This window comes from Podarcis gaigeae, assembly GCF_964106915.1.
Source record: "Podarcis gaigeae genome assembly, chromosome: 10".
Taxonomy (NCBI): Eukaryota; Metazoa; Chordata; class Lepidosauria; order Squamata; family Lacertidae; genus Podarcis; species Podarcis gaigeae.
Window position 1 is genome coordinate 57,038,812 of NC_139686.1, and position 19,461 is coordinate 57,058,272.

At 42.6% G+C, this 19,461-nt stretch overlaps 1 protein-coding gene across 1 annotated transcript in view; it reads right to left on the minus strand.

Annotated features, from left to right (window-relative positions):
• IQUB (IQ motif and ubiquitin domain containing) overlaps positions 1-19,461 on the minus strand; it is a gene marked incomplete at its 5' end in the record, with an annotated part of 32,698 nt that continues 13,237 nt past the window's right edge. Inside the window, 6 exons of the mRNA XM_083699651.1 lie at positions 1-343; positions 2,137-2,322; positions 7,548-7,796; positions 9,645-9,821; positions 11,043-11,213; positions 19,185-19,360. Coding sequence (XP_083555777.1) covers positions 176-343; positions 2,137-2,322; positions 7,548-7,796; positions 9,645-9,821; positions 11,043-11,213; positions 19,185-19,360 — 1,127 coding nt within the window. The 3' untranslated portion in view covers positions 1-175. The remainder of the gene's footprint in view (positions 344-2,136; positions 2,323-7,547; positions 7,797-9,644; positions 9,822-11,042; positions 11,214-19,184; positions 19,361-19,461) is intronic.

Genomic DNA, 19,461 nt, shown 5'->3' on the forward strand with positions numbered 1-19,461 from the left:
TTTGGAATCCATTTGTTAACATAGTTGCAGGCTTGCCAAGGCACAATTAAGAAAAAGACAGAAAAAGTGTTTCTGCCTCTTGAGATTGCACTGGTTCTTCAAACAACAAATCAGTGCTGTGAATACTTGTATGTATATCCTCCAAGCAGAAGCAAGCTTGTAGTTCCTTGGAGTGTTACTTGGATGGGCCAGCCGTTAAAGACCTTGTTACTAAAAGATCATCAGTGTTGGTCTGCTTGTCATCCCTATGCAAAGCTGCTGCCAGCTCTGGAAACTGGGAGAAATAGTTTCTTGCAAGGATATGCTTGTGCCTTATCTTATGGATAAACATCATCTCATAAGCCTGAAAGGAAGAAAAATACCCAAGGTTATTAAATGAGCTGAAATAAAATAAGAACGTTAATTAAATCTATTTTAATTAACCTTATTATTTTGATCACATGTCTGTATTGCAGGCCCCAAAGCCCAGAATTTAATAAGTCATAATTTTTTTAAAAAAATAGAAAGCACAATAATAATCTTGGTTTCGTTTGTTTCTGAACAGAATAGCCCTACAATGGAAGTTCCTAACGACTGCAAATCAACTTGTGCAGCGTGTTTACAAAATACTGAGAAATGATTAATTTAAGCTGCAATTTCAAAACACCACACAAGAAAGTACATCCGACTCGACACAACGGAACTTGTTTTTGAGTAGGCATGCAAAGGATTGAACTGTCAGTGAATACTTGTTAAAAAAATAAAATTTCCTGCAGCAACATGGGAAGCCCATGCTTATTGAGAACTGCATGTGAGTGCTGGACATTGCTGTGGGACTCTGAACTAGGGGAACCGGCTTTTAAGTACAGTGGAACCTTGGTTCTCGAACAGCTTAGTTGACAAACAAATTGGCTCCCGAAAACCCGGAAGTAAGTGTTCTGGTTTTTGAACACTTTTCAGAAGCTGAACATCCAACGAGGCTTCCGCTTGAGTGCAGGAAGCTCCTGCAGCCAATCGGAAGCCGTGCCTTGGTTTTCAAACGGTTTCAGGAATCGAATGGATTCCTGGAACGGATTAAGTTCGAGAACCAGGGTTCCACTGTAAGTAAAGTAAAAACCACAAAACCTTTCAAAAACCGACTTCCCAGAACAAGAATATAGTCAAGAACACCTGGTGAAGAATGTATCAGAAATGACTAGGGCAAGAATGGCAGGATTTAAACAGAGATGAGTAAGGCATGGCCAGATGTGAAAATCTTACAAATTAGATTTAGAGGTGAACATTCTCTTTTAAAACTCCCTAATGCGACATGAAATGATTCAGTGTTTGCAATTAAAAGCAGCCCCAAAGACTTTAGAACGGAGGGGACCTTTTTCAGCTTGGGTGAAAGCAATGAATACAAATTTTACCACAGGGTGTGAGGCTTGGGGCGCCTCAAGAGCCAGACAGTGCGCCTGGATTTGGCCCCCAGGCCTGACGTTCTCCATCTCTACATCAGAAGAATGGGAAAGCCAGCCAAAAACTAAGGAATACTGAACCCTCATGAAGTATATGAAAGAGAGCTTTCCATTTCACTAGTCTGCAGAGGTGCAATGCGTACAGAATTTAGTCACTATAACACAGAGCACATTTTGAATTTTAACATTAACTATACCTTTTCGCAGCATCTTAAAAAGCAGAGACATCACCTTGCCAACAAAGGTCTGTATAGTTAAAGCCATGGTTTTCCCAGTAGTGATGTATGGAAGTGAGAGCTGGACCATAAGGAAGGCTGATCGCCGAAGAATTGATGCTTTTGAATTATGGTGCTGGAGGAGACTCTTGAGAGTCCCATGGACTGCAAGAAGATCAAACCTATCCATTCTTAAGGAAATTAGCCCTGAGTGCTCCCTGGAATGACAGATCCTGAAGCTGAGGCTCCAATACTTTGGCCACCTCATGAGAAGAGAAGACTCCCTGGAAAAGACCCTGATGTTGGGAAAGATTGAGGGCACAAGGGGACAATAGAGGATGAGATGGTTGGACAGTGTTCTCGAAGCTACAAACATGAGTCTGACCAAATTGCGGGATGGAGTGGAAGACAGAAGTGCCTGGCGTGCTCTGGTCCATGGGGTCACGAAGAGTCGGACACGACTAAACGACTAAACAACAACATACCTTTTCGAGGTCCTTCAGTCTGAGGTGAGCCTCTGCCTCGCTCTTTTTGATCAGGAGAGTGTTCCAGGGAGACCATTCTTGGTATTTATTCCACCTGACCATGACAAGATCATGCAGATCACCCCAGGCACTGATAGCTGACTGAGAACCCCAGAAATTTTCAACCATATAGCGCAGGTCTTGCAGCTGCAATGGAAAAGCAAGCAAGGAGGGGAAAAAGAAGAAATAAAACTCACTACAAAACTGCCACATTCAAATAGCATTCAGACTCTTATTTGAATAAATAAGGCACAGTTTCTATTATTCTAAGACATGCATGCCTAAAATGCAAGTTTCTAAAAGCTTATTTTTGGATCCCTCTGCAGATGGAAATTCTGTATCCTCTCTTGACAGCTTGTTTAACTATTAACTTGCTGTTAGAACTTTTTCTTGCAGCTTGCCCCACACCAAGTCCGTGCTTTTTAAAAAGAATAAACAATCCACATTGTCAAGCCTTCAACTATATGCACATAATTAAATTCAAAGCTATAGCAATATGTTGGTGAATGAAATAAAAGGTACTCTGTCCTTCAAACATGTGAAAGCCTGGATGTTCAACTTGGATTTGCCAAAGGCTGCTGACTTAATAAGTGAAATTGCATATTTGTGCAACAAAATAATAAAGGTTGTTTATATAATGGATGATTCTAGAAAGGCAGATGCTCTGCCATAAATGTTTGGAAATCCACCATGATCAATCAGGAAATGTCCGCCAAAATCATTTGCACACTTGTTTAAAATTACAGAGGGCAATTCATCTAAACATCAGAAAAAACTTTCTTACAGTAAGAGAAGAAGAAGAAGAAAGAAGAGTTTGGATTTGATATCCCGCCTTTCACTCCCTTTAAGGAGTCTCAAAGCAGCTAACATTCTCCTTTCCCTTCCTCCCCCACAACAAACACTCTGTGAGGTGAGTGGGGCTGAGAGACTTCACAGAAGTGTGACTGGCCCAAGGTCACCCAGCAGCTGCATGTGGAGGAGCGGAGACGCAAACCCGGTTCCCCAGATTACGTGACTACCGCTCTTAACCACTACACCACACTGGCTCTCAGTGTGTTGTTCAATAGTGGAATGGTCTCCCTAGCGAGGTTGTGGGCTCTCCTTCCTTGGAGGTTTTTAAGCAGAGGTTCGATGGCCATCTGTCATGGCCTTCCAACTCTACAATTCTCTGAATCTATGATTCTATTATCTAATAAGTTCTGTGGCTTGGGTAATAGGGTTTCCCCTGTCTCCTCAGCCCATGCCCTTCTGAAATGGGCTCAGGGAATTGGGTCAGGAGAACCCTCAGAACACCAACACAGGGCAAGGAGGGGTGATCAAAACGCTTGCCCAGAATGAACGATCATGGTTAGTGTGACGCTGAATTATTTAAGCTAAAATGAGCTAAAATGATGAAAGCAAAAACCTGATGTAAATGGTTAGAGAGTGATGTTAGAAAGATTGCAAAAAGTCCACTGCAGTAAGGTACTTATACAACAAATGTGTCTATATGACTCAAGAAAGTGGACTAGGCAGAGAACAAAAACCTCCACGTTCACTGGGCAATCTGGGGGGTTTTCGGGGGGGGGCGGCGGGGGGGGGGTATTTTTCCCATGAGAACCTAAATATGAACATGAATAGTTCTGTATCTGTATGACAAGCATCACAGCAGTTCTAGCAGTGAATTTAATAACTGTCGTGGAAGATGGGAGGAAACATCCATGACTAAATAAAAGAATATCGCTAGAAAATCTAATAATCATAATAATAAATATTTTTTGCCACCAGCATTGTAAGGCAGTATATAACAGTCCATAGAATAAAATCCCATCCGTTATACACACGGCACGGATCAGAGACTGAATAATTCTTTATAAACTTAGGATAGCAGTCTATTTTTAAATCCGTGCCAATTAAAAGAAATCACTCCCGAGTTCTAAACAAAATGACAACTAGGTAAGAGCAAGATGAAATCTAATCCAAGGGACATATCCTTCTCACTGAAACAAAATCTAGAATGTGAGCTGTTGCTAATATTTTCATCTCTATTACATTCTCCTTGAGCTGCCTGACCTCTGCGTATCATGGCTTAAGAATAACCTCACTGGGACTTTGCCGAACGATAATGATAGCTTGTTTATTGGCTGTCAGCAACAAGTGGGGTGGTCAGAGTAGTGGAGAAGAGCCAATGAATGAAGCCCAGCCTGCCCATGTGGCAGAAAACTGAGCCGGCAGAGTGGACTGAACCAATTCAACGCTCCAGGTAGGAGATCGTATTTTTGAATGTTTCCCTATGTGAAACTTCCTGCACGGAGAAAACTAGCACAAAGAGAGCAACCTAGGTTGCAATGTAACTCTCTGACATACCAGATTTCTTACTGGAAGGTGTTCCCCCTCTCCCCCGTACAGTAAGGTAAAGGTAAAGGGACCCCTGACCATAAGGTCCAGTCGTGACCAACTCTGGGGCTGTGGCACTCATCTCGCTTTACTGGCCGAGGGAGCCGGCGTACAGCTTCCGGGTCATGTGGCCAGTATGACTAAGCCACTTCTGGCAAACCAGAGCAGCGCACGGAAACGCTGTTTACCTTCCCGGCAGAGCGGTACCTATTTATCTACTTGCACTTTGACGTGCTTTCGAACTGCTAGGTTGGCAGGAGCAGGACTGAGCAACGGGAGCTTATCCCGCCGCGGGGGTTTGAACCGCCGACCTTCTGATCAGCAAGTCCTAGGCTCTGTGGTTTAACCCACAGCGCCACCCGCGTCCCGTACAGTAAAAGCATAAAGAAAGTGCCATTGACACTCAGTCTTATAATGTTCCGTAAAGTCTGCTGCATTGTGTAAAGCTGGCCTCAGTGGTTTTGGGATCCAGAATTGCCAAGTAGAACTGAGATAATAGGAGAACAAGAAAGGGGAATGCAGAAAGGAAGGGAAAGCCTCATATTGGCCTGGTAATATGGTACTAATGCAAAGAGCGCCTAGAGATGTGAAGGCAAAGGGGGGGGGGGTATCAGAATCCCTTCCTTTTCCCTCATTTTTCTCCTGAGGCCTGAAGTGGAGAAACTGAAAACTTGGGAGTAAATTAAAAATTCATCTTAAGAAACATGCTCTTTTGCAGATTATGCTGAGATGTTTTTAAATTTTTTATTTCATTTATGAATCTGCTTCCTGTAAAACGTCCCCAAGCAATTTAACCATAAAAACATATATCAAAACAAAAATCAAGTCCAATACAAATGAGGACTGGGATAAAAATCTTCACTGAAAAGGCTTGTTGTAAAAGGAAACCTAAAAGACGAGCCTTAAATGTACTGGGAGGCTGCTCCAAAATGTAGGTGCCACCACAATAAAGGTTTGGGGTGATAGGAAATTTAACTAGTTCTGTCAGTGCCTGTGCAAACAAGTTTCACTCTCAGACAGCAGCTGAGTGTGGCGTGGCAGAGGAACTGAGCAACTTGTCAGAGATGAGAGGCAGGTTTGGCAGTGGCAGAGTAAGAAGTAACACAGGCAAAATGTCTCATCCGCTTCTATAAACCCCCTTTCCTTGCTTACTGTTCACTTTTCTTCTGAGTGGGTGATGCAGACAGAATACAGTGGTACCTCAGAAGTAGAGTGGAATCCATTCTGGAAGTCCGTTCAACTTCCAAAACGTTCGGAAACCAAGGCGCAGCTTCCGATTGGCTGCAGAAAGCTCCTGCAGCCAATCGGAAGCTGTGGAAGCCGCTTGAGACATTCAGGTTCCAAAGAACTTCTGGGTTTGCAGCGTTGGGGAGCCAAAATGTTCGACTTGCAAGGCGTTCAGGAGCCAAGGTACGACTGTATCATATTGGATTAGGTAGAACATCATAATTAGGTAAGGCAGGATGCAGCTCAGATTCCAACAGTGGCACCAGATTGCATCTGATTGTGTCCCTCTGCTCATGGAAGGCTCTTTGGTCCAGCTGTTGCTTCTGTGAAGTGGGGGAGGAGTTATCCATCCCCCTGCTGCCCCCACCCATCCAAAATCTGCTCCAGAGGGTCGAGGGACCCTTTGGATCAGAATGGGACATGGCATGGAGAGCTGCAAGAGAAAGGAGGAATTTGTAAAAAATAAAAATTGACCTCTCCCTTCCATGCATGGAAGCCTCCACTGGAAAAAAAGAACATTCTGTAAGGTAAGGGATACAACTGAACACAACCCTATATTTGTAGCTATTGTTTTAATAAAACAACAGCAGTTATGCTGTTTTATTTCAGAACTGTTGTTGCTGGCATCCGTCTGTCTCAAGAGACAAGGGAGTGTGACCCCAGGGTGAAGTCAAACTGCTGTGTCGGCACCATCAAAGTGACCTCCCTGGGACACAAGCCCGGGCAGCATATATGGAGGTTCTGGGCTGCCTAGATGACAAGACCCCCCACCCCCACCTCTCAGCCAAAGGAAAGCAGAGCAATATGCTTGACACAAGCCTAGCTGTAGGAGTTGCCAGAAGGAAGTGTACAAGGTGCCATCCAATCATCTACGGGACTCTTCTCCAGATTTCTCCCGAAGATATCCCACAAGGCAGCGGAGGTTTAGGGCCAGCGTTTTCCTTTTCCTAGATGGGCTACCTTCCCAAGTTGACAAGTCCCATCTGCCCCCCCACTTCCCTCTAAAGCATGTGCAGAAACCGTCTTCTTGACCGTTGGACCCACTCTTGGTCTTGTCCACTCAATCCACCAGAATCTGTCTTTGCATGTAGAGGAAGTCACTAACTCACAGTTTGAGACCCACTGGCTACCCTCACCTGGTTCAGCTGGCCAGTCAAAGCTGCTTCCTGGGGTGTGGCTGATGTTTCTAGGAGCCGCAGGTGAGAGCTGAGTGCAGGGTGAGGACCAAAGGTGGGCAAACTGCCCCAGAAGGAGCATGACATGTCCTCACCCAAAAAATCCCTGTTCTAGGACTACATAGAACAATACAATTTTATGTGCTGCTAAGTTGTCTTTCACGTTCTTAAAGTAGCAAAGTAAGATCATATTTAATGAGTATTTTTCTCCAAAATGCCTCTGGAAACAAAACATACACACACATACCATACAAAATCTCCATGACTCAAGATTTCCACAAATGTTCATCTCTGTCTACTCTGATTGGGTTTAGACTTGGATTTGGTAGCACGCCCACGTGTGGAAGCAAGTCTATATGTGAAGCAGAAATAGCACGACTGGTGTCACAAAAGGGTTGGGAACTGCAAACGGGCCACTGGCAGGAATTGATTTATCATCAAGGCAAGAAACAAAACGAAAAGGAAAGTTTCGTGTAATGTAAAAGCCTCTGTGCTCTGCCACTACTTACAGCCAGCACAATATAAAACTCTGTTCCATTTTGTGCTGTCTGAAAATATTATCTTTAACATCACTATTCTCTGTCCTCTGCATACCTGTAATATGAAGGCAATCTTAGCACCGTCCTTATAATTCAATTCTGATTCTCGGAGATTTCGGAGCATACGTTTGTATTTCAAGAAGGCTTCCCTCTGGCGAGCCTCATTATCCAGCTTGCAGCACAGACGACAACGGCCAACAGTGTGGGAACTAGCAGATATGGCAAAATCCGTAGAGGGCAGGTACCTCTTGCAGCCAAGGCAAAAGTGGATGTTGTGGTAAAGCCTCATTGGATCAGGTGGAACCTGCAATGAAAACAGATCAGCTAATGAAGGATAACAGTATTTTCCACATTCAGTCATTAGCCTAGCCCACAGATCTCGTCCCAAAGTACAGTAGTTGCTGACAACTGTATGCATAGAAACCTTTGAAATTGAAGAAATATATATCTGCAAAACAATTATGCTGCAGCACAGCATGCGGCCTGTCAAATGCAATCTGTTTCCCCATTATATACAGTAAACCGAGTGATTATGAACATATTTTTGAAGTTTGATATGTGAGGATGGGTTTAAAGGGCTAAATATTCTGCTAAATTATATAAAAACACTTTGAGAAGAATGAAATTGTCCATATGGACTACTATGGTTGTGTTTTTGAGATGATGCAGAGCAAGAGATGAAGGCGGAAACACTAAAGGCTTCAGAAACCATTGTTTAGTCATTTATTTTATTTTTATCTCTTTATTCCTTTATTGCCAATGCAACCTACTACAAAAATTATATAGAATGATCTCCTTTTAATTGCCATAACGATTTTGAAGAAGCAGTAAGTGCACATTTTAGTTATGGTCCTTCTCTTTATTTGCCAGTAACAACAGGCGTTTGTTTTGAGGAAATATTTTTCATTTTTCAGTTTTATATGTGTGCCCTTTCACTTTCAGTGCCTTCAACCTTTTACAAAACAGAGAGAATATCAGCTGCAAAGCTGATAAAACCCACCCTCCAGCTAGCATTCAGTTGCTTTGACAGAAACACTTTAAAATACTTTATTTAAAACAGTTTTAAACACACACAAATTATCAGATGGTTAGAACGCTACTCTCATGTGTGTTTTGTGCAATAAAGTTAAATAAGAAAGAGAAGCACCCATTTCTTTCCAATGTGGTTTCATGCACTCAAACCTGTCTGGCATTTTCAGTGCCAAATGAGCAACTCTTCCAACATACTAAGTAAGTAATTAGTTTGGTTTGTCTGGTTGCCACTAATGTTCTTAAAACTGCTTTAAATGTTATTTCTGAGCCTGGCATTCCTGCCAAGGTGTATTAAATCCAAACATAGCTATCCTATAGCCTTGGTCTCCAGATGTAATGACTCAGAAGCCCAAATTTTGGAGGAGAAATAAAGCTGTAGCCAATAACCCTGTTCAACATTTCTCCATTCTAGTTTCATGATGCTGGCTGGGAAAAAATGCCTCTGGCCTAAAACCAATCTGCCTGTATCAGGAGAAAGTTACTTGTTCTTCTGACAGATGTCATTATCACCAGAGAATGGTGACATCTCCATCAAAATGACATATAAAAATGAGTGCCATCCGAATGATTTCAGCAAGGCACCTTAAATTTTGTAAACATGTTCATCTTACCTTTTTATGGAACCCGAGATCTCAAGCGAATTAATTTCAAGGTCAGTAACAATGGCAACACTAACATTTATCACTCAACATGCTTGAGCCATATAGCCTTGGCAGTATTATTATCCTCATATGATAAAAGGAAGGCAGAGACTGAGAAAATGACTTGACTAAGGCAATTTAATGACTATGTGTCTAAAGTACAACTTGAGCTTGACTTCCCAGCTCATACTCTTAGCCACTGTTATCAGTTTGTTTTACCGCTTTCCATGTTGATCTCCAAGTTAGCATCCTTTGTCCTGCTGTTTAGAAGCGATACCTGGGTTTCATTCATATACACAGCACAGCCTTCTCAAAATGTCTTCAGTTGAATAATTGAATAAGGAAAAAGAAACCATTCCTCTCTCCATTATGCAGAAATTCAACTGCCTCTGGGTAGACTATGGACTCTTCAGCGAGTAGTTTCACTTAGTTGCATGCCAAGGAACAATTGTAACAGAGAAGAAAAGGAAAAAAAATACCTTGAGATGTCGAGCAACCTCTGGATTAAAAAGTGGTGTTTTGATATACTGAAGAAATAATGTACATATTCTTTGTCTGAGCCCGTCTAAGTTACATTCCTTCACTCCCCTCATCATGAGGTCTGCTTCTCTGTCAATCAATTCCACTATCTCATGTGTGAGTTTAGAGTCATGTTCCTGCAAAGGCAAGCAAGATGTTTAGCAAATCACATGCACATCATTTCTTAATTCCTTACACCGATTGCCTGTCAATTATGAGAGAGCAAATGCTCCAAGGCTTCTTAAAGCTTAGCTTTTTGGGAAATGGGAATCGTGTATCCACACACCTATCTCACTGTCTTTAAATAACTGTCTGTCCAGATCAATTTTATGCTATGTTTATATACAGAAAGTGTTCACTGACTGGAGTGAATAAGAGCTCTTTCCCCCAATGCAGTATCAAGCACAGTCCTGCCCAGAACAGACTGGTACTACAGTGCATGTGTGTGCTTGCTAGCTCTGGGATGGCTCAGTTGGTAGAGCAGGAGACTCTTAATTTCAGGGTTATGGGTTCGAGCCCCACGTTGGGCGAAAGATTCCTGCATTGCAGAGGGTTGGACTAGATGGCACTTGTGGTCCCTGCCAACCCTACAATTACCATGTTTTTTGCTCTGTAAGACTCACTTTTTCCCTCCTAAAAAGTAAGGGGAAATGTGTGTGCGTCTTATGGAGCGGATGCAGGCTGCGCAGCTGTCCCAGAAACCAGAACAGCAAGAGGGATTGCTGCTTTCACTGCGCAGCGATCCCTCTTGCTGTTCTGGCTTCTGAGATTCAGAATATTTTTTTTCTTGTTTTCCTCCTCCAAAAACTAGGTGCGTCTTGTGGTCTGGTGTGTCTTATAGAGTGAAAAATACAGTATATGACTTATTTAACACTCCTGTGTTCTATGACTCTATGAGAGTGTGCATGAATAAGAGGGTTAAAGGTCCTTATACCACACCAGGCTCTTAAAGTAAATTGGTCAGACATGTGATATTTACTTGTAAATAACTGAACAGTGTGTGGTACAGTTTGGCTCCGATGCTTCCTGAAATCAAAGAGATTTTCCTTCCTGGCTGTTTGGAATTGAGCTCAGGCATATGTTGAACTGTAAACTGCCTTGGCAAAAAGGGGATACATTAATGCAGCAAATAAATCCTCCTATACAGGTTGATTCAGAAGTCCCGCTACGTTCAAGTGTGCTTAGGACTTCGGTTTTACACTTCTTAGCTAATGTAAAAGTATCGGTATATAGTGGGCACCCTGGTGTCGAAAGATGAAAGCAGGGGCCCCTTAAGCCCTTGCAAACCATCCGTAATTGACAGTGTGCTGTGTGTGATCTCAGTAGGGCTTCTTTAAAAGCTTGAGAGAGAGAGATACCTTCACCGTGTGCTTCAGCGTTAGCAGCACATCCAGCCGTTCATCCTGCGGAAGGTCTTTCATACTAATGCTGCGGTAGATTTCGAGCAGCTCCCTGGCCCGCAGCGTGAACTGTGTATCCATCTCGGTAACTTTGCCATCAAATGCTTTCCACTTTTTGGGGGCTGCACACTTGAGAAACATTTTGAATCGCCGAGTTAGAATGGAGAAAGGAATCGAGGACAATGCTTTACAATGTGACCAAAGGAAGCTTATAGAGTCTACAAATCTGACGCCCTGCTAATAAGAACTGCCGCTGTCCCAAGAAATGTGCAACTATCTGAAACGAGACATTTTCCTGTCCATTTCAGTAGATTTGTTGCCAAATTGCCGTTTCCTAACGAACACAAAACCAGATAAACAATAATTAGAAGTGGGGGGAGGGGAGAGACTGTTCATTCCATACACTATAGCTTCCTTGGTAATTTACTGGTTGCTGTCAGAGTACAACTAAAAACCAGTATTACGCCATAATAAACTCTGCTAATGCATGGAGATGAAGGAACATCAGGACTGCCACCAATATTCTCAAAATATGGAAACAATTTGTTCATCTTTGAACAATGTAACAACAACAACAACAACAGCAATTTTATTATTTATTACAGCAACTTTATTATTTATAACAACAACAACAACAACAACAACTTTTTTATTTATGCCCTGCCCACCTGGCTGGGTTTCTCAAGCCACACTGGGAGTCTGGGAATTCTATGAGTGTGGTGATAACTTTATACAGTACCTGCTGAATTTCTGTCTGCCTTACTGCTGTTGAAGCCACAGCCCTTCTTTTAGCAGAAGGGGTTGTGATGCTAGATGAAAGATCCTTCATAAGATAATGGAAGTCAACGGAGAGCAAATAACCATAAGAACACCAGAGCATCCCTGCAGGTTCAGGACAAAGGCACATCTAAGTCCAGCATCCTGTTCTCCCAGTGACCAACCAGATGCCTGAAAGCAGAACCTGAGGACAATAATGCTCCTGAGTGTGATTCCCAGAGACTGGTATACAGAGGGATGCTGCCTTCAACTAATAGCCTTATTGTCCATAATTCCCTTTTAAAGCCATTCAAGTTGGTGGCCATCGCCACCTCTTTGTGGGAGCCAACTCCACAGTTTAGCCATGTGCTGTGTGAAGAAAGAATTTTCTATCTGTCCCAAATATACAGCTTCATTGGATGCCCCCAAGTTTATTGGGTGTCCTAGTACTATGAGCGAGGGAGATAAACTTTCCCCCCATCACAGGGGAGTGAATTGCTCCATCCACCTGAATATATTGCCATTTTTCTAAACCTTTTTCAGCTCTGCAATATCCTTTTTGAGGATAGATTCCTTTTCAGCCAGAAGTTGGGTCCTTTTTCTGTCGCTGTGCAAGCTTGATGATGTCATGCACGGGAAAAGTTCGTTCTTGAGCCCTGCTGGCTTTGGATAAAAAGCCCTTTTCTCGCCCCTTGGACTGACAGTCAGCTCCCTCCAGATTTCAGAATCTGGCTGTCTAGAGTTTGACAAAAATGCCACAAATATTAGCCTCAGACCTATAGCCCAATTTTCATGCTCCTTTTCTAGTCAATGAGATGCATAGGAGCCCATCCACACTTACCTCTTGCTATGAGCTTTTTAGCTACAGGTCCATGCTTTCAAGCTCTATGCCAGGGTGCATTCCCTCTGGCCCCACTTTCCCCAAGAAAACCTGCTCTTTAACACTGAATCGGAACAAACAGCAATTCTGTGGATTGCTGTTTGCTCCAGTTCAGTGTCAAAGAGCAGGTTTTCGTGAGGAAAGCACTGTGGCAAAAGAAAAAGAAGTGCTTGGACACAGAGCTTAAAAAGAGATATATTAAAACATATATTCACAAGTCACAATACAGCTTTGTCCACTGCCCTGATATCACAGAATGATCACTCCAATCCTGAATCCCACATCACTGTCATGTTGGCTTATCAAATATCCTCAATAGGAACCCAATTACTGATCTGGTTGGCTAGACATTTTCAATCAATATATCCCCTCCACAGACACCTCTGCGATGATGATGGCATTGAAATATCTTGTTGTTCTTCAATAAAAGAGCTTTAAAGCATGGACCTATGCCTAGAAATGAGCCCCTTGTCTGTGTGACTAAATCCTCAGCCCAGGGCTAGCCTTTACCTCCCAGCAAAGACCAAGGCTGGCATGAATAACTGAGCAAGGATGGGTAGGTAGGGGGAGATTTCCAATCCTAGCTTGTGGCAATATTCTCTCTCCCTTTCCCCTGCCCACTCAAAAAGCTTCAAATGATCCAGATTAGCTCAAGAGCTTGCTCCTTGTTCTCACACTCTTAGCAACACAAAGAGCTGTCAGATGGTTGGGTCTATCTAGCCGAATATTATCCACACTGACTTGCAGTGGGTCTTCAGGGTTTGGGGACAAGGGTCTTACCTGGCTCTACCTGTACATGCCAGGGACTGGACCAAAGACTTTCTGCATGAAATCAGGTGCTCTATCAACAAACTACATATACTCCAAACAATCTCTCACCTGGCTTCAGCAGTCCACCCCTTCTTCCCTGACCATTCAGGTCCTTAAAAAGGGACCTTAAAAAAAACCACTCCAAAGCTGATAATGCTATGTGCTATTCCGAACCCAAGAAGTAATATTCTCAGTTAAGCTCTTCTCTGTACAAAACTCAAATGCTCAGCCAGTTTCCTCTTGGAAGCACAAATCTGTAGAGTGTTAGCATTCATCCATTTTTTCAAGTTATGTAAGCACAAAAAGAGGGAAATAAAAGAAAATAAGAGTTCATAAATGAGAATTTGACAGATTCTTAGCAGGCTTAGTTCTATAATTAAATGAGGGGCTGATAATTGGAACTGACGGGTTGCAGCCAAAACTGATTAAAAAATCCGACAGGAAACAGGCTTGTCTAAATTATGAAGTTCTAAATCTTTCAATTAGAGCTAGCAAACTCCAGCAAAATCGGAAACAGAGGATTGTTGCTCTAGCATAACTAAAGGTTTATTAATTTGTTTTCCCATGCATGCATGATAAAACAAATCCTTCATATAGGACCATAAAGCTTAAGTTCTAAGCCTGTATTTTAGTAAGTCGGGTTTTGGTTTTTTGAAAGCCAATGCTAACAGATGAGTTTTTTGTTTGAATACACAACTAGTTTTAGCTTATTCAGCTAAGCAAGTGTCCTCTTGCTCTCCTAGCTTAAGATTTATTTATTTTTAAACAAACCATAGGCTTGTATCCAACTACATTCTACTCAGAGTAAAAGGCAAAAAGGTAAAAGACCCCTGGACGGTTAAGTCCAGTCAAAGGCGACTATGGGGTTGCAGCGCTCATCTCGCTTCAGGCCAAGGGAGCTGGCGTTTGTCCACAGACAGCTTTCCAGGTCATGTGGCCAGCATGACTAAACCATTTCTGGCGCAACAGAACACCGTGACGGAAGCTAGAGCACACAGAAATGCCATTTACCTTCCTGCTACAGCGGTACCTATTTATCTACTTGCACTGGCATGCTTTTGAACTGCTAGGTTGGCAGAAGCTGGGACAGACCAACAGGAGCTCACCCCATTTCAGGGATTTGAACCGCTGCCCTTCCGATTGGCAAGCCCAAGAAGTTCGGTGGTTTAGACCACAGTACCACCTGCGTCATCGAGTAGACTCGCTTAATGGACTTAAGTTAGTTATGGCTACTAACCTCAATGGGTCTAACTCTCAGTAATTCAAGCATTGGATAGAACCCACAAATAAGAACATAATGGTTTTGCTCAAAAGAGATCCTAGGGTAAGCAGTAGGTGCTTCTTCTCAGCTAAGTAAAGGTAAAGGGACCCCTGACCATTAGGTCCAGTCATGGCCGACTCTGGGGTTGCGGCGCTCATCTCGCTTTATTGGCCGAGGGAGCCGGCGTACAGCTTCTGGGTCATGTGGCCAGCATGACTAAGCCGCTTCTGGCGAACCAAAGCAGCGCACGGAAACACCGCTTACCTTCCCGCCGGAGGGGTACCTATTTATCTACTTGCACTTTGACGTGCTTTCGAACTGCTAGGTTGGCAGGAGCTGGGACCGAGCAACGGGAGCTCACCCTGTTGCAGGGATTCGAACCGCAGACCTTCTGATCGGCAAGTCCTAGGCTCTGTGGTTTAACCCACAGTGCCACCTGCGTCCCTTAAGCTAAGTAGAGACCTCCAATTTCTACTAGCTCCTCTGAGGTGAGGAGCCATATGGACTGAACAGTGTGAAAATGTTTTCTTGACCTTCAGAGACAGATTTTCAACAGAAGACAACGGAATGGGGATGCATAGATGGAAAACCCCAACATGCAGCTGAACTCTGCCCAGAGTTCTTTGGAGACAAGCTACTGTTCATTTTAGCTTCTGTTAAATTTAGATAAAAACCTGGAGGTGTAGCCATTTTAATTTATATAGTAAACTAAATGTATAATGTATAACGAAGGGTCTCACTCCACATTTTCATAAATTATGATAAGAACATATAATTTTCTAAATAAAATGTGTTCATTCTTTGCCAAAGAATGTGTCCCCTCAAGGCCTTTTATCCATACTCAAATTCTGTTTTGGGGCTTTTTTAGATATATGCTCAAAACTGGTGCAAGAAATTCTGAATCTCCAGTTTTCTCTTGCCAGCTGTCTTCTGCTTTTTTTAGTTGGCTGGCTGCAACATGGAAATTACAATAATCCTGTTATCTAAATTGCTTCAGAGAGCAGGTCTATTGTAAACTGCATTCCAGTTGCCACCACATGAAAGCTGCACAGAGTGTTGCCAGAGGGGTGGGGTGGGGAATACACCTTGCGCAGGGAGAGACAGGAGGCGATGCAATGAAGAATTGCAGAGAATAAAGACAAACAGGGAAGGAACAGCAAAACTTCTATGAACCAATATTTTGAGTAAATATCTGGTGCTATTAGCAAAGCTGACCATTTGTTCAGGCTAGTGAGGATGCTATTTAGGACAGGATCTCAATTGAATAGCTAGTGTAAGAAGGAAGATCAGTTCTCCTACTACTGCCCCAAAGCATTTCATTTCCAGAGTACATACATTTACTAGAGCAGCTGTCAGGATTCTCTCAACTGTCATGGAGATTGAATAGCTTGTGGAGGTAGGGGATTTCTGTATATTAAATTGGCAGAAAGTGGATAACCTACTACCCCCTTTTTCCTCTATCCAATGACAGCCAAGAACTCATTTTAAATCCCTTCACATGTAGCTACATTCCTACTATTTGGAGGTAGGGTGGATTTAAAAAAAATAAAAAAAATTGTAAATTGTGATGTTGGCCTTAATGTCTACATCATGCATGCAGCATATCTATTCAACACATTCACATTTGATCCAAATTGGTGACTTCAGTTGGTCTTAAAGACCACAATGGAACAATTTGTCAATGAAGTCTCTTTGGTGCCTAAAGCCAAAGTCATGGTTAGAGGGGACATTTGATTCAAGGAGGTGGGGAGGTCAGAATTCTTTTCAGCAAATTTTATTTCTGCATTGAAATTGAAAATGGTTATCTAAAAGCATCATTCCAAATCAAGTGGCTTTTTTCAAGAAGGAGAAGATCCACAAAAATTCGAAACCAGTATCAGGGAACTAATTCCCGTGCTTAAGCCAAGAATACTATAGCACCAAGCAGAAAGAGTAGAGCCACTTACCTCTTATTTGTCTAGGGCTTGCACAATTAGGGTCATTTTGCTCTTTTTTCCAAACCAAGTAGCTGCCAATCCCTCCCCCTTCTTACTAGTCTTCATTTCCAAAAGCTACTTCCTTTTTCTGCTTCTCTTATCTCTATGAAATATCTCGCTGAATTCACTTCTATATTAAATGTGTACCAAGGTCCAGTTGCCAGCCTTGAAGTCTTGTTAAGTAGTTGGTTCATCCCTAATCTCCTAGAAGCAGGCTGGGCCATCAGCTAGGAACATTTGGAAATGCCAGAATCATGAATCACCACTAAAACGTAGGGACTGTATATATGCCCACCATGATTTGTGTGACTGTACATGCAGCCCTTTTTTGAGCAGCAGAAACTGTACAAATTTCAGTACATGGAGGCACTAGTTCGTTCAGAGCCTCCATGATAATCCGTCCAGATTGAAAATCTGCTTTTCACCATATGCACTTCCAGTGGAGTTTGGAACAACAACAACAACACAACAGCTGAATGGTGGCTGAATTGTTATTATTCTTTACTCTAGTGCTCCACTCCTTCACATTGCTCTTTAATATCCATTTTCCTTCAAAAGGCATTTCCTAAGCCATTATACCTTCACCTATACCTGACATTAAAGGCGAGAAATGAAGTGTTGCTGTACATACTGAAATTTTCAAAACCTCCACATTTATTTCTACTATAGTGGCCACTAGTGACATCTGGTGGTGGGTAAGTAAACTTAACATATTTATTGTGGGGGGGGGGGGGGACACCATTCTGACATACGATAAATTGGCCAACTTTGCTTATCCACTACACTATTCTCATGGTTATTTTATTCAAAAGGAGAGATGAATTAGATATTGCCTACCTTTGAAGTCCTATTCTTATTATGTCTAAAATGTATGGTGAAGTATGGTGAAACCACCCTTCTGGTTTGCAAAACCAGAATTATAAGAACAGAGTAGAAATTAAACCCTCCTGTTTTCAGGCCATATTTTTAGTGATGCAGCTGCTCTTTGAAGGATACAGCTGCTGGATAAGGCTTGCATCAGTAGAGCACTATGGAGGATAACAACGTAAAACTTGAAATCCAGCTATAAAGTCAGCAGTTTGATTGCAAGAGGTCTATGGCCATCTAATTTTTACAGAAACTGACCAGTCTACTAAGCCACTGCTCTAAGCTTAAGCCACTACAAGGACCACTTGCACAACACCTTGAAAGGTGCAGGATGGGGGTTGTTTGCTTCTGGTGATCAGGTACCCATAGCGAAGCGGCCCTCCAACTGCTGTTCCATGCACTTATATCACAGCTTATCATATCACTGCTCAAGCCACTTTAGGCAGTCTGCAGTCATATGGCGATCTTGGACGCACATCCAAACAATCAGATGGATTCTGGTAAAAGCTTTTGCATACCAAATACAGCAGAACAGATCAAGGGGGAAGACGGGGTGCTATTCTTCTCTCTCAGTGTGCAGATAGCAAGATCCACTCAAGGAACTGCAGCACAACTTATCTATTCCACGCACTGCTAATATCACTCTGGACATGCCAATACCACTGACAAGCTGTTCATGGCAAGTTAAAACCTTCCAGTGCCTCACCCTGAAGTATCCAAAGTATTCTCCCTGAGACTCAGGCTTGCAGGCGTCTCTCCTCACCAAGGCATGCAAGCATGGAGAAAAGAGTGGACTACGGGATGCTTAAAAGGTGAGGCCTAGGAAGGCTATGCCATCAATTGCCTGGCATGTTGCTGTGCCCAGCACAGCCATACACCCTGCATGGGAGCATCATCAGAAGACAGAGGGACTTGGCATAAAGTGCCACTCTACTCTTTCGTCCATATGAGAGAGCAAGATTGTGACCATAATTAATGAGGGAGGACCTGGCATCACTCAACAGATTTCAAGTCTTTCAAAAAACCCCAAACAACCACTCTTAACAGCTACTCTTCACAAAATCTGGAATACCACATATCTCCCTGTGATGGCATCAAACTGCTGGATCCTCCAAGCCTCTAAGAATGGCCCATCCATGCAAATCTTCTTAGAATGTACATTCAGGGAAGTATGAATGAGACTACCATAATACACTGAGTTCCTTGTGCCTCTAATGTAGCATTAATTGAGGGCTGCACAGGGCACGGTACTCATCAACTCCAATGAGACGGCACAATTAAGTAAATTAAGATGTAAGTGGTGGTTTTTCTGTGCTTAGGTGAAAAGAAGCACTCATCAAGTTTTATAGGCGTATATAAAAAGGCTTTTAATAACTGTACCTAATGAGCCAATTTTACTGCCAGACATGCATGAAACCCACAAATCATATCTTCAACTGGTCAAGTTAATTACTGTGCTTTTCTTCAGTCTGCTGCTACTTTGTAAATGTTAATTCAGGTTTTTGAACTCTGGCTGCGTTCAGTGTTCAGACAGAAATTATCTCACTGACCTTTTCCAAGAAGGACAGGATTGCTTGGTGTGTGTTCTCTTCATATGCGTTTATTTTGTGTCTCCCGATGGTAGCAATCAGCTGGGCCTCTTTTTCTAACAGTCCACAGAGAGCTGCCTTCCGTTCGGCTCCAGTGAGAGTGCTGTTGATATTCTCAAGCTCCTCTTGCCTCCATACTACATCAACAAAAAGACAATATTATTGATTTTTTTTTTCAACTCTTGTTTTCTTGATTTAGCCTTCACATGCTATGAATAGGAAATGTGCCAGCCTGGTG